The sequence below is a fragment of the Thalassophryne amazonica genome, chromosome 6 (assembly GCF_902500255.1).
Source record: "Thalassophryne amazonica chromosome 6, fThaAma1.1, whole genome shotgun sequence".
Classification (NCBI taxonomy): Eukaryota; Metazoa; Chordata; class Actinopteri; order Batrachoidiformes; family Batrachoididae; genus Thalassophryne; species Thalassophryne amazonica.
The window spans coordinates 63,048,753-63,063,823 of NC_047108.1; the positions used below are offsets into that span (position 1 = coordinate 63,048,753).

Consider the following 15,071-nt stretch of genomic DNA (forward strand, 5'->3'; position numbering starts at 1 on the left):
ACAACAAAATTTAGAGGGAAAGTCTCAAAAGTAAACTATAAGGAATAAATATCTGATGTCATCGACATGTTCAAGTGAGGAACACATGCTCCTTACACACACAGAAAGAAAGGCCAGAGTACTTCACGAGTTCTGTTCTGACAAACACGACTGTTTTTTTAATAAAACATTTTTTCATTTGTTTGAAACCCTTCCTCAAACTATTTATGCCTAGGCTTGGGTAAGAGGCATGTACACTGCAAAAAGCACTATGAATTAATGGGTTTCTTCCATCCAGTCTGTGAACAAGATAATTAAAAAAAAAACAATCAATGCTGACACCTTCTACATCTACAGATTAAAAGGGAACATACTGAAGATACACAGATTAAAATTTGTCTCACATTGATTCACTCAATCAACAGGGGGAAAAAACTTATTTCGCTATTTTAATATGCTACCAATCTGCCTGGACGCTTGTCGCTTCATTGTATGCATGATGGAAATTAGGAGCAAGTGCAGTTGAAATTACATATATCTTATAATGAGCTTGTCAGCCTAGATTTAATGTTTTCTTTTACGAGTCTTTCTTTGTGGTATTCCGCCGTGAAACTGTGACTGGTGGTGAACCAGGTTCCAGTTACTGAAGTTTGTATGTAACCCCTTTACAGCTGACATGGGTGTCTTGGTGGCTTCCCTCACTTGTACACGTTGTGTATAGTCAGTTTTTGAGTGCAGCATGCTCTGGACAGAACCATTTCCATTACAGATTTGCATAAAAGTTAAGCAACATTTTCAGAAAGTCAACAAAAGACTACAGCAAACTGATAGCATTTCCATTGAGTGATGGCGTGTGACTGCTGAGTTTTGCCATCTCGCGATGTCATTCCAGCGTGGTTCTTGTGAGAACTGCAATTCCATTAATCATGGTGACAGACAGGAGAGGCATGGTGGCTTGGTGGTTAGCAATGTAGCCTCACAGCAAGAAGGTCGTGGAATCGCTTCCAGTTCACCTAAGCTGCATGCCTTTGGAAGTGGGAGGAAGACGAATCACACAGAGGTAACACACGCAAACATGGGAGGAACATGCAAACTCCACACAGAAAGGTCCAGGTGGGAAGCCATCCCATGACCTTCTTGCTGTGAAGCAAGAGTGCTAACCGCTAAGCAAACATGCTGCCCATCTGTACGTTATATGTGCTTTAATAGCACAATAAGTGTCCATTGTAGTTTTTCAAAATAATGCTCTTTCAAATAACTTGAATAAACCATCTTCTGCAAGCCTAAAAACTTTTTTTGCAATATTTGTGGAGGGGGTCTCAAAATACCCATTTTCATTGAGCATATTTTCAATTCACTACTTCAAATTGCACAACTTGGAAGTTTAATGGAAACCCACCTAATGATTTAAAGGAGCTCATCATGAGCTTAGTGATGAGGAAAATACTTTTGTATGTTGAAAAATGTATCATTTTACTTTGTGGTGTGACAAAAGAAAACATTGTGATTGGCTGAACCAGCCAGTAACAGTAGCTTGGTCCGCCATCTTGTTTAAGGAATTTACACAAAGCAAATTGCTTACCGCGTAAAAGTGCAGGAATTTTTCAGTGTCAAAAGTTTTTCAGTATATATATATATATATATATATATATATACATATACATACACACACACACTAGTTTATCATCCCCGCCCACATGCTGAAATTGGCTTGCATCTTTTTTTATTATTATTATTTATTATTATTATTATTTTATTATTTTTTTTTATTTTGCCGAATTTCTTTGACGGCGGTACAGCTGTGTGCTAGGTGGCGACTATGCTTTGGCCAAAGACGACGGTCACTGACAACCACACAGTCAGTGGGTCTGTACACGTTTATCACGCTACTAGCAACTGTATTCAACATGAAAACAAGATTTATTTTAAAAATATCTGATATTTTCAGTTCCTCACTTGGTGTGCAGGTGCTGTATGTGTCTCATTTCAGGTTTGAAATGACGCAGGTACCTGTTCCTAGGAAAAAATAAATACAAGTCTGCCTGCCATCACCACTTTTTTTCTGATGTTAAGGATGATAAACTCATGTTTTTTGGGGGGGGTTTTCTGATGTCGAGGAGGCACATTCATAACTTTTCTGTTATCTCCTCGAGTATAATTTCAGATTTTAACTTAAGATTTGACTGAACACTTTAAATAACTTGGATCTGGTTGTTTAAAACTCTGCTGCCATATGTTAAAAGTTCAGTCTAAGGACAAAATTGCATTTTTGCTGATCTCTAACTTTATTGACCATATAAATATCAGGTCATTAGGACATAATAATACAAGATGTCTGAAAGCTGTTTTAAAGATCAGAAATTCTGTATAAAATGAGTTGAATTTTGGCCAACACACATATTAAAGTACAGCAGGCTAACTGTTACTTCCATTCTCACAATCTAAATTCTTTATGACCGGCCATATGACTGTCTTTATGCAGCTCAGTCCCTTAATTAGCAGTAATAAAAGCTTGATATGCAACAACACTCTGTTCAGAGTAACATGTTTAATTCAGCTCACCTCTTTGCACAGCGGCAAATCTGCATACGTCTGAGCAAAAAGCAGCCACAGTAAAAAGCGGTGCAGGTGGAAAAGGCCTCGCTGCATGGTTGCTTTCTGTCACTTCTGAGGTGACCAAGGAGCAGAGGCTCCACCTGCACCCTCAGGTGCATGTGGGAGGCGTGGCTTCATGGTGAAGGTGAATAAACACAGATCTGATTGGCTGTTTGGTTCTGATGGTGATTTTATTCTGAATCATCACTGTGAGGGTGCTTCTTGTTCACAGTCTGCAGGAAGTAACATTATTGTAATTAGTTTAACAAAAAGCCTTTTCCCTTCCCAGGAAATCAGTCATTTTCTGACACCTCTGTGCGTCTCCGCTGCAGGGACTGCCCTGAAAGGTGATTTTCAAGTTACTGAAAAGCAGTGAGCAGAGCTTAACTGACTGGTTGTTCACACAAGCAGGAGGAAATGACAACATGCAGCAAACGCAGAGCCACTTTAGTAAAACGACAGCAAGAGCAGAAGCAGATATGTTAGGTCACTCATATGTAGCTGCATGAAACTAGTGAGTCTACAAAGCCCAAAGCACAACAAACTGCCAGCAAACAAACAATACACAAGGCTTAAATACACGACGGGTAATCAGGGCGTGATGTGAGACAGGTGTGGAGAATGTTTAGGAAGGGGGCGTGGACAAACGAGAAGAAAACAGGAGACAAGAGGGTAGGTAGCGACAGATGGAGCATGACAGACAGGAGCAGAGGCAAGAAGCCGTGACTGAAACACCACCCGACAGTGCTCAAAATAAAATACCAAAAGCAAAAATAAACAAACCCAACAGCCTAATCAAATAACACGAAAAAGAGCAAACAATAAAACCAGGAAACAAAAGGTAAGAACTGAAAAGAGATCAAGAAACTAAAGGCTGAAACAAAAGTAGAACAAAACCCAACACATGGCTAAAGTATAAAAAACAGACCATCAAGAACTGGGACCAGACAGAAGAAACATGAGGGTGAAAATGGACACACACTGGCGATGAAACCAAGACACAGGCCCAGAAAGGGGCAAACCATAACACCACAGCTCAGAAGGCTAACTACAGGGCCATTCCTGTAAATGTTTGCAACATCTGGCAAGTATTCTAGCTGGGTTTCCAGGGGTGAAACGGACCTAAAGTTTACACCTGATTTGAGGGAGGCATTCCATGTGCCTTGCGTGGCTTGTATGCCAGTAATGTCAGTGAGCGAGTGAGTGAATCCACATTCTTTCAGACATGATAATTTCAAAACCAAGTCAAATGTTGGTATGTCACAAATCATGTGATTAACTTTTCATCAGTCTAGGTATTGGGTAACATGAAAATTCAGTAAGGTATGTCTTCTAGAATAAATTCCATTTCTAAGGTAGAACTCTACTAGTGTATACTAAGTTATATCCAAATATCTAAAAAAGGAAGAGTAGAATAGAAGAGTAGAATAGAGTTAAGTAGAGCCACTTAGGTGCCTGGCCTTGAGAACCAGGGATAGTAGGTTGAAAAGCTTTTTTTATCCCATGGGAACTCTCCCTACCCACCCAAGTGGCTCAAGAAAATGGACATATCATAATAATATATCATAAGACATATAATAAGAAAATAGAATTCATGTATATAAGTGATATTTACAAAATAAGGGTAATAAACAATGTATACAAGAAATACGGTTATTATATAATATTATAGGAGTAAGCTTCTAAAACCTAATACTAAAACATTAATACAGAAGAAGACGTATACTTAGTCTAGAGACTAGTAGTAAAATTAAATTATAGCTAGTAGGCTAAGCTTTAAATATGGCTATATTATTATAGAAACAGAAGCTATGATGTAATATGTTAGGTATCTGTCTAAACTAAAACATGTTAGCTTACTATAGGAAGACAAAATACATCATCTTTGTGCTATAAAAAGAAAACCTCAAACTAGGTACTACATGTTGATATCTATTAAAGAACCCATAAACTGAAAAATAATAAAAAAAATCTACACCATGTAAAAAAAAATTATGTAAATAACAAAAATAAGCTAACTATAGTTAGAGGAGCTAACGTTAAATTAGCCGTTAATAAGCCAACTGTACTTAGCTAGCTAACAAGATCAACAAAACCGGTAACTGTGTATAAAGTATAATAGTGTAGTTAAACCCTACAATAATGGTATTAACAAATACATATAACAACAAATGTGTGTATTAACGTAGGTATAAAAACAGAAAACAACATGTTCAAATGTTGACTGACTAATTTTTAAACCACAGATTACCAGTCAAATCAGTTCAGCAGCCCACTGCATATGACCACATTAATCACCCAGAAATACAAAGAGGATAAAATACACATGGTGTGTACAGCCAGTAGGTCTGGATGTGACTTGTTTTGATATATTAGTGTGAAAAATTGAAAAAATAATAACACAAACCCGACATGCACTCTAACCGTAACCCAAACCAAGTTCCTGGGGAATGTTAGCGAAGCCCAGGACTTCTTCCAGTGAGCATGCTATTTGGTCATTTACTGTTAAACTGATGTTATGGTGGATTAATTGTTCTGACTGCTTAATTTCTGATTGGTTGTTTGCCTGTGGAAAATGTGCTACAAGGTCACAGCTGACAGTCGGTTTAATCCAGGCCTTAATGAGTAATTTAACACAGAATTCCCATTTACACTCCAGGCAACTCAGTTATTGAACTGTGTGTAGAAAAGGTTCTAAATTCTGTTGTATGAACAAAATTTAGTATGTGTATAAGCACAAAAATTTAAATACTGATCAAGCAGCCGCATGCTGTTTGTATGCACATCAATAAGTATCAGCTGTTGTTAAATCCCACATGTTCTAAACCCACCACGGCGGTGCCGTTCATGGTCACCACTCAGGAGGAGCAGGGGGTTGTCAGTACATCAGGAGCCAAGCAGATCAGTGCACTCTCTGAAGATGCACTCCTTAAAGAGCGCACGGTTTACCAAATCTTCTCATAATGCAAGATTACTTGGAAATAAATACCTGTCGTGTCTTTTGCAGGTTTTGTCACAGTGAGGCAACATGTCTGTTTCTAACTAGATATAATTACATCCGCAAGAACGTAATAAAATCATCGGAGTTTGTTTATTTGTCTGTCTGTCTTTTAGCAGGATTACTTCAAAACTACTGCACAGATTTTGACGAAACTTTCACCACAGGTACATATTAGGCCATGGAAGACTCACTCCACTGAATATAAAGTGAAATCCTGAGCCAGAATCCCGATCCGGATCACCTCCAAAATTCAGTGGCGTCTTCCATGGTGCAAATTTAGTCAAAATCTGTGCAGTAGTTTTGACATAATCCTGCTAACAGTAATCCTTCAAAGCCTAGAATCTGGATCCAATGTCATCGACCGAATGGTCCCTGCTAAAAGTCAGACTGCAATGCCTTCACTGCACATGCGTCATTAGCTGCAGCTCACAGATTATTACCTTGATTCTGCTTAAAACTGTACTCCAGTCATCATCTATGTCAGCGACAAATATCTGAAGCTTTTGTAAAATAATCATTTCCACATAAATTCAGCATTATTTCATCATAAAAGATGAAGGAAGCAGAGTGCCGCGGCTACATGGCCACTAGCTGATGCGTTCACTGCGCGTCACTGAGTATTGCCTCATTTCTGCTTAAAACTGATTTAACTTCCGTGGGAAGTCCTTAAAGCGACAGAATCACCTCAAAATCTCTCATCAGCCGTTAAAATTTTCACCGAAAACCAGCTTAATTTTTCGAACCGTGTCCACTTCGATGTGTCTGACAGGTTTAGAAAAAATTCTGATCAAACAAAGCGCCAGTCTCTCAGCAACTTCTCAGACAAAGGAATTCCGACGAGGGGCTTGACGACTCCTCCCACAAGGACTGCTCACAGGCGAATGACGTCACCGACAGGCGTGGAAAAACTCACGCATGCGCACGAGGGTTCAAGCATGTCTGACGTAAAAACATATGAATGAAATCCATATAGTTTTTGAAAAAAATAAAAAGGACCTATACTTTATGGACAGCCCTCGTATGTACCTATATGCCTACACTGAAAAAAGAGTTACAAAAAACCTGAATGAATTAAGTTGTTTGAACTTAAGTTTGTAAGGTAGAGTTGATTTAACTTTCAAAAACCATAAAGGAAGTTCTTAGTTCCCTAGAAACTGGGTGTAAACACGCAAACACTCTCTCACATGTCATAAAGCATTTAGCTCCTCCCACCTCAACAATCTGTGTGTAACAGTAATTTCTCTTTCAGTTCATTTAGTGCTGCACTTTGAAAAGAAGCTCCAGGTAAGAACCACTGAATTAACATAACATAATAATTATTAAAGTCATTACATATTACTAGTTATTTGTTATCTGCTTGTTTGTTTTGTTGTTTGTTTGTTTTACCTTAATTGGTTTCGCTGCTACTGCAGCTAGCTGCTAGCAGTTAGCTTTCAAGAAAGTAACATTTACCTCTTGCAGACAAATAGATGAATTTTTTAATATTTGTACATGTCATAGATCCATATGAAGGAGCAGGAGTTACATAATTGTTCTTAAAACAGCACCTAAGAGTTCAAAATGGTGTTAAATCAGCTCTATAGATTCATCCCTCCGTGTTTGCGTCCTCCGGGTGCTCCGGTTTCCTCCAATATTTAAAGACATGTAGGTTTGGTGAATTGGAAACTTTACAGTTATTCAGGTCTCCTGTGCAAAAGAGGTCTCGATCTCAATGGGACTAACCTTGTTAAATAAGGGTTCAAATAAATCCATCCATTTTCTGAACACACTTATTCCAGTTAATGATGACAGGAGGGTGGTTGGAGCCTGTCCCAGCAGTCAGCGGGTGGGAGGCGGTGTACACCCTGGACAGGCTGCCAGTCTGTCACAGGATGACACAAAAACACACAAACACACTCACACCTCCATCAATTTAAAGTCACCAAGTCACTGGACCTGCATGACTTTAAAGTGGGAGGAGCCTCAACTTTACTTTGAGCAGCAGTTTCTAAATGCATCACCACAGAATGTGGCAGTTTTAGGAGCTTTACCATAAAAATCCAGTCATCTTAGGTTAAAAATATGTTTCACAGAATAACCTCTTTTTGTGTTTGGAATCGTACAAACGGTGTCTGCATAAAGTATAAATCACACTCAGGCACTTATTATCATTAAGATATTCATTCATTTATGTTTGATACCCACTTATCTTAATTAAGAGTCACAGGCTCACTTGGAGCAGATCTCAGCTGTCTAATATTAACATGTGCCAGGTGGATATATGATCAGTGATGTGACGATTGACTGTAATATTGTAAACTTCTCAATCTCAATTTATTTATAAAGCACATTAAAATGCATACCAACATCCAAAGCACTGTACACAACAAGAACAGGCAAGTTAAAATAAATAAATAAATAAACCACAGTTAAAAGCAGAAACACTAAAAAAACCAACGTGTCAAAGTGCGTTAAAAGACAAATATACGTCAGTCACTCCTAAATATACGTAATATTGTAAACTTGCTTCATATCTGAGCTTTGGCTAACTTGTGTTATCATGCATGACTTAATTTTGTACTATTTTCACAATGCGAGCCCTTAAATGAGACATCACATCATGAACCTTTTCTTTTGGGAGGCGGGGGGAGGGGGTTTGACACAGAGTTTGACTGCTTCAGAAGTTCTTTGTGATGTCATCATCACTAAGTTTCTATGACTCTTACTCATGTGTCATAAAGCACTTAGTTCTACCAACCTCAGTAAATTATTTTTCAGTTCATCTTGTGCTGCATTTTGAAAACAAGCTCCAGTAAGAATCACTGAAGTAACATTTAATAATGATCATGAACAGTAAATCATTACATTTTACTCTGCACTTTATTTGCATGAATTGTTTCCCTCTTACACCAGCTTGCTAGGAGTTAGCTTTCAGTAATTTAACATTTACCTCTTACAGACAAATGTCAGATGATCATTTTTATATTTTGTGTCATACATGGAGGCGGAGTTAAATAATTCTTAAAGCAGCTGCTAAGTGGTGACAGAGAACATAAGTATGATTTTAACTTTATTTCTGTCATTGTCTCTGGTTTTATGTTTACATTTGTGGAAACAACATCATGAAAATTTATTTTCATCATAAAATGTGACTGTCAAACAGGTGTTTTATTGTTGGGAACTGAAACTCGGTGCTGCCTTCTACTGTTTCAATATCAGACATGACAACTGAGTGGATGACCTCTGACATGTTTATTGTGGCCGTTGTGGTTCTGGTGCTGGTTCTGCTGTTTCTGCTGGTTCTCTGTTGGCTCATTGGACACAGCAGCAGAAGGTAAGCAGTCAGTTCTTATTGAAAAAATTAATCATCTTATAAATTAACATCGTTATATGTGTGTGTGTGTGTGTGTGAGAGAGAGAGAGAGAAATGGGTCGACACCAGCTGGTTCAGTTTTGCTCTAATTCCTGTGTATTCTACTCCAACAGAGACTTGGTAGAAATCCAGATCTCAACTGGGAAACCCGGCAGCACCCTGATCATCAGAACCAGGCAGGACCATGCAGATGAGCTGCTGCAGCGCCTGATGGATCAGATCAATGAGATGGAGGAAGGAGAACCAGGAACTGGAGCAGAAACTGATCCAAAAGTGGAATCTGATACTGAAGAAGAACCTGACCCTGAAATGGAACCTGATCCTGGTGAAGAACCAGAACTAGAGGGAGAGGCAGAACCTGAAGAACTTCAGTCTCCAGAGACTTATTCCTTAGCACCGGCAGTGTGGATAGAAATATAAACATGAAAGAAAAGCTCTGTTATAATAGTTTTGTAACAAGATATGTTTTGTCTTTTTTCTTCAAAAATAAGTTGCCCAAATTGAAGAGCTGAAACAAATCTTTTCTATTTTTTTTTTTTTTTTACATTTTAACATTTTTCTGGATAATAAAACATTTGAAATTCGCACTAAAAGCTGTGGTTTGTCACTGTTGTATTAACACTGAAGAATATGTGAGTGTTTCCTACCCTGTCGACAGCGTAAAGCCCAGACAACATAAATGAAGATGAGTGGGTTAGTCTGTCTCAGCCAGGTTGTGCAGACAATTACTCAAAAACAATACATTTGATCATCATGTCTTTCTCCACCTTAAAAGGGCATATAACAAGGACAAAATGATCAGAATCTGATGAAGGTTGATGCACCAGATCAATCAAAAAAACAACTTTACTTTTCCTCAACATCCTATAGACATGTCTGTCACTTCCTGGAGTGGCTCTGACCTTTAGGTCAGCTGACAACTTAAGACAGAAACAGAGAAGAAATTTAATGACCACTATGTTACCAAATACAGGACGAAATATACAACTGAACAGGAAAGTAAAAGTGGAATTAAATGATGGATTAAAGGTGTGATTTGAGATGATAAAACTTTTCTTTGGTACTGCAAATTACTCACTGTAAACTCCAAACACTGTTCATGAAACCTTTGAAATATTTGTTTCAAATATTATTCCAGAGAATACTTGACAAGGACTGCTGGAGCCTATCCCAGCAGTCATAGGGTGTTGAGCAGGGTACACCAGTCTGTCGCAAGGCCACATACAGACACACAAACACATGTATACCGATCCTGCATGTCTTTAGAAGTGGAAGGACCCAGTGGAAGCCCACACAAACTCCACACAAAAAAGACCAGGTGGGACACGATCCCCTGACCAACTTATTGTGAGGCAATAGTGACTAACCAATAAGCCACCGTGCCACACAAAACAAACAGAAGCATCATTATTCAAACAAATCTTGACTTACAGCCAGTTTTCCATCAACAATTAAGGAAATGGATACATGAACATTTCCAAGTCACTGAATATGTCTTGGACTTCATTCACATCAATTATTCAGAAGAACAAACAGGTGCTGTGCAGTAAATATGTCTGGACTCGGTTGAATGACCAGATGAGCAGATCAGTGCAAGATGGCTGCTGATTTTGTCATCCAGTTGCTTCAAACATGAAGTTGTTTTGGTATTTTTATGATTTTTACTAGTTTGATTATTTTTGTCTAAATTCAACAGAAATACACCAGCACAAACAAACAAGGAAAATTTATGTTTTCTGTGAATGTTCACTGAAGTTCTGGCTGAGCGTGCACAGAGTCTAGAGCACACTGAATAAAATAAAATTCTGTAGGAAAGACTATCAGTTAAAGTGTGGCGTTGTAAGAAAGAAGCAGTAGCGACTCCAGTCACACCAAGCAGGGCTATGCATGAAGACAATTGGTGAGGGAAGCCACCAAGACACAAATATCAACACTGCAAAAGTTAAAGGCCTGGACACGGGAGATCGGCCAGATCATGTCATCCTTCTGCAGAAGTAGTTTGGCGAACCACAATAAAGACTGTTTCACTTCTCTGCAGAGAGGTGGTGTGTCTGTCAGTCACAGCTGGAGGGCAGAGCTTCTTGAGGTTAGACATTACATATGAGGCACTAGCATTTTTCAGAATTAAAAAAAATGAATTTAAGAAAATTAAAAATCTGTCGTGAGCTAAATTTATTTTTATTTTGGATGACTATGAATTGTTCTAGCCCAGTGGCTAACAATATTCACATTTTTTTGTTTTTGCTGTGTCCAATTCTTGTGGAAGTCTCCCACTAGAGTATCTAACTGTAGGCATTCTTTAATCAAGGATACTTTTATTGTGGAAAAACTCTAAAGGAAGTTCTTAGTTCCCTGGAAACCGGGTTGTAAACATCCTTTGGCTGCAGAGGACTGAGCCTGACCTCAACAAATTTAGAGGCAAATGGGTCATTTTTCCTGTTGTGCTTTGTGCCGTCGCTGAAAATGTCAAACCGTGATCCTTTCCCCAGTCCAAAGTTTGAGAATGGTTTCACTCTGAGTGGGTTCAGGCCGCAGCAGGTGAGTCTATTTCTTTCTGGGAAAATTTACGACAAGTCAGACTGAACACTGTTGGTAAAAAAAATAAAACACAGATTGATAATGTTCTTTTACATGTTAGCCTGTCCATCAAACGCTGATTGCGTAAGACCAACATTTATAAGATACATAGCCCTGGCCAGCAGGTATAAAATGACTCCAGACACCAAAATACAGTTATGTTCAAAATATTAGCACTGTGTCTAAAAAAAGTGAGCAAAAAAACAGGTATATTGATTTTCACTGTCCAATGTAAAATCCAAGTTAACATTATCTACAGTATTGAAAGGGAAAAAAAAAATCATGTAGACAGTTCTAGCTAGTTTATGTAGTATTTTACTCTTATTCAGTAATTTATGTCAAATCCTAGTGAGCCATGGGCCCCACCCATGTCCCTTCTTGATATGTTCAACCCTTTTTTCGCATACCAGGAATCATGGCTCAGTTTGAATACATCTGTTAGGCAGAAAATTCCATGATGCTTGTCCTCGGACCAACTTGATGATACATGCCTGATAAAACTTAAGGTCTAGCTACATGTCTCCATCTGGGGCAGACGGGCATCATGAAATATTCTGTTCTGTGCTAATGCTGACACAAACATACATCATAAGGTCTTGAACACATACCGTTCAGATGAACAACGCGAACATGTCACTCGCACATAAGGCCAAACGCAACACTTTTTCACCCAATCACATAGCTCCACTGATCCACCCAGCAGGGAAGGCCCGCTCACTTGGAGGTTGGCCGAGTGCAGGCTTAATATGTAGGCGAGCCCAGAGGTCAGGCCTCTAGTTAGCAGCGGTGCATGTGACGTCTGTTTTCAAGATCCCAGCACTGTAAATGGTGGTGACTCTGTTGTTCAAGTATGGGTATCTTTTTAATACAGCATCTGTTTTTTAAGTCTGTCCCCCGTCAATCTTGTAGTCTTCTGAGTTTGCTTCCAACTTCAACATTCTGAGCTTACAATTGGAGCCGAAACTCAGGACATCTGTAAACGAACACTTCTTCATTCTGACTATTGCAAAAGAATGCCATCGGAATTGTCAATAATAAATCTTACCGTGAGCCAACCAACCCAAGGTAATGTAACACAGCAGTAAACATAACACTGTCCCAGCTTTTTTGAAATGTGTTGCAGGCATCCATTTCAAAATGAGCAAATATTTGCACAAAAACAAAGTTTATCAGTTTGAACATTAAATATATTGTCTTTGTGGTGTATTCAATTGAATATAAGTTGAAGAGGATTTGAAAATCATTATTTGTATTCTGTTTTTATTTACATTTTACACAACATCACAACTTCATTGGAATTGGGGTTGTAATCTGTTTTCTCGTCCAAGTATTCTATGGCCCGGATGTGAGAAGAACCGGATGTGACCTTACACATCCATATACTTGAAGAGATCATGTTGCCTTATGCTTAGTCTCCTGCCACAGCGAACCTGACCCAGAAGCAGAAAATGAATGAATGAATGAATGACCTACTAACCAACACATAACGCATGCAAGCAACTATGATGGCAGAGCAGGGGTTATGGTTTTGTGAGCTCGCTCACAGATCTCTCAACTTGTGCTGCAGTTTTATTCAAATGCTCAATCATCTCTTTTAAATTTTAAGTAATGTTTTTCTCCTTCTCTGCCAAATAGAAAAAAACATTTGATACACCAACCCACATTGCCCAAACTGAGCAACCGTGGAATCGGCTCCATGATGCGGCTACATTTGCCAGCTGCCAGCGGAGTGTTATGTATGATAAGCAACAGGTAATGCTCCAAGAGGCATAATTTCAATATATTTGGAAACCGCAACATTGCAAGATGATTATAAGCACTTCTCCCTTCCTCAGCTTCCAAGTGACAGTCTCGACTTCCACCTAAAATCCACTTACGACCACCACAAGGATGTCTTCCAGAGCAAGAACCAGATATTATACCAGAAGGAGACTTTGTATAAAGACTGTATGTGAGTGATTGCTAATGTTAACTTCATACATGAACAATACACCTCCACTGTACATTCTTGGGCCATGCTTCAACCATAAAAAGCTATCATTTATTTACAGGGCACTGCAGAACTCTGAGATGCAAACCATCCATGAAAACAAACTGACGAAAGACATCAGAGTGTACGTTGACCCACAAAGGCGCTCCATTTACAACATTAAGTGAAAGAATGAAGAAATTGTACTTGCTGTATTGCTGCAATAAATATCTTATAAAATACTATCCTTCAGCCTATCTGGGGCAAGGCATGTCCCAAATATTCAGACAGCATCACAAAGCTTGAAATAAAGTACTCCTTTCACTGCATGTTTATGGTTCTCATCTTAATTGAGTAAACAAAACTAACAGTAATGGTGAAAGTTGTTCGACTTAAGAAAAACAAGAGCAAATACTTGAGTGCTGGTGTCACAGAACAAACAGTCCCCCCTAAAACTCGGTCTGCCCTGCCTTCACTGCGCATGCATTATTTCGGAGCGTTTTGGCAGTATTTCACTGATTATCGTCTCGTTCCTGCTTAAAACTGCACATCATTCCTACATAAATTCAGCATTATTTCCTAATAAAAAGACGGAGGAAGCGATCAGAGCGCAGCAGCCATGATGAGATGCTCCTGCTGTGTTCACTGCGCCTCCATCATTTCAAAGCGTCACCGATTATCACCTCGTTTCTGCTTAAAACTGAATGATTTAGGGAGTTTTACCTTGTCATGTGATGGTTATTATTTCCTTTAATCGCTTTAGTTGAAGAGAGTCAAACTCAGATGAGCTGCTGTGGTCCCAAATGACGCATACGCATTGAGGCAGGGCGAACCGTTCGGTTTGCGACACCGGACATTGAACACCAGTAACTTGTACCGTGACAATCAAAGACTTTAGTGTTAATGATCACTTTTTTGTTCAGATACTGTATTTGGAAATAAAAACCATCGACCACATTTATAAACAGCGTAGAATCATGGCTGTAACTGTGTATACACACTCTCACGAGCGCCACTAGCTTAGCTTATGACAAGCTAAAAGCGGACGCTCTCGTTTTGGCTGAACAACTGTCCAGTTTCTGGGTATTCTGTGTTAGTACGCACCCGCAGCCAACGAGTTGAGTGAAGCTGACACCCCACCCACGTGAAAAATTCCAGCAAATAGATTAAATGGTTAGTGCTCCGTTTGTGCCGTTAAAACTGTTTGTGCTGCTTTCGTTTCTGAGATATTAAGAATGATTTTTTAGGTCATCCAAAAGGTCACCATCCCCCCATCCTGCTCCAAAACAAACCAGGGTGGTCTACTTTTTTAGTGCTCCGTTTGTGCCGTTAAAACTGTCGTTTGTGCTGCTTTCGTTTCTGAGATAATAAGAATTATCATTTCGACCAATGACGTCACGTCACCATCCCCCCATCCTGCTCCAAAACAAACCAGCGTGGTCTGCTCCATTTGTGCTGATTTGTGCTGTTAAACCCGTCATTGTGCTGCTTTCTGCTTTCAATGCAAGGTACATAAGGTAAGTCTCCTTATTTCTCCTCTCTGAAAAACAGTGGGGCAATAAAAGTTTTCTGTTCTAATTAATTGATTAAAGTAACGT

The 15,071-nt window shown here is 39.0% G+C and overlaps 3 protein-coding genes across 3 annotated transcripts in view; 2 read left to right on the forward strand and 1 right to left on the reverse strand.

Moving 5' to 3' along the window:
- Positions 1 to 2,673, reverse strand: part of elapor1 (endosome-lysosome associated apoptosis and autophagy regulator 1) — a 62,333-nt gene extending 59,660 nt beyond the window's left edge. The window contains exon 1 of the mRNA XM_034172295.1: positions 2,542 to 2,673. Within this exon, the coding sequence (XP_034028186.1) occupies positions 2,542 to 2,628 (87 nt within the window). The 5' untranslated portion in view covers positions 2,629 to 2,673. The remainder of the gene's footprint in view (positions 1 to 2,541) is intronic.
- Positions 2,674 to 8,751: 6,078 nt separating this feature from the next.
- Positions 8,752 to 9,347, forward strand: si:dkey-111e8.4 (uncharacterized protein LOC793802 homolog). The gene is made up of 2 exons (XM_034171589.1): positions 8,752 to 8,888; positions 9,041 to 9,347. Exons 1-2 carry the CDS (start codon positions 8,776 to 8,778, stop codon positions 9,345 to 9,347), a joined length of 420 nt encoding a protein of 139 aa, XP_034027480.1. The 5' UTR covers positions 8,752 to 8,775.
- Positions 9,348 to 11,302: 1,955 nt separating this feature from the next.
- On the forward strand, positions 11,303 to 13,661 carry c6h1orf194 (chromosome 6 C1orf194 homolog). The gene is made up of 4 exons (XM_034171590.1): positions 11,303 to 11,465; positions 13,140 to 13,256; positions 13,340 to 13,455; positions 13,556 to 13,661. Exons 1-4 carry the CDS (start codon positions 11,391 to 11,393, stop codon positions 13,659 to 13,661), a joined length of 414 nt encoding a protein of 137 aa, XP_034027481.1. The 5' UTR covers positions 11,303 to 11,390.
- The last annotated feature ends 1,410 nt before the right edge of the window (positions 13,662 to 15,071 follow it).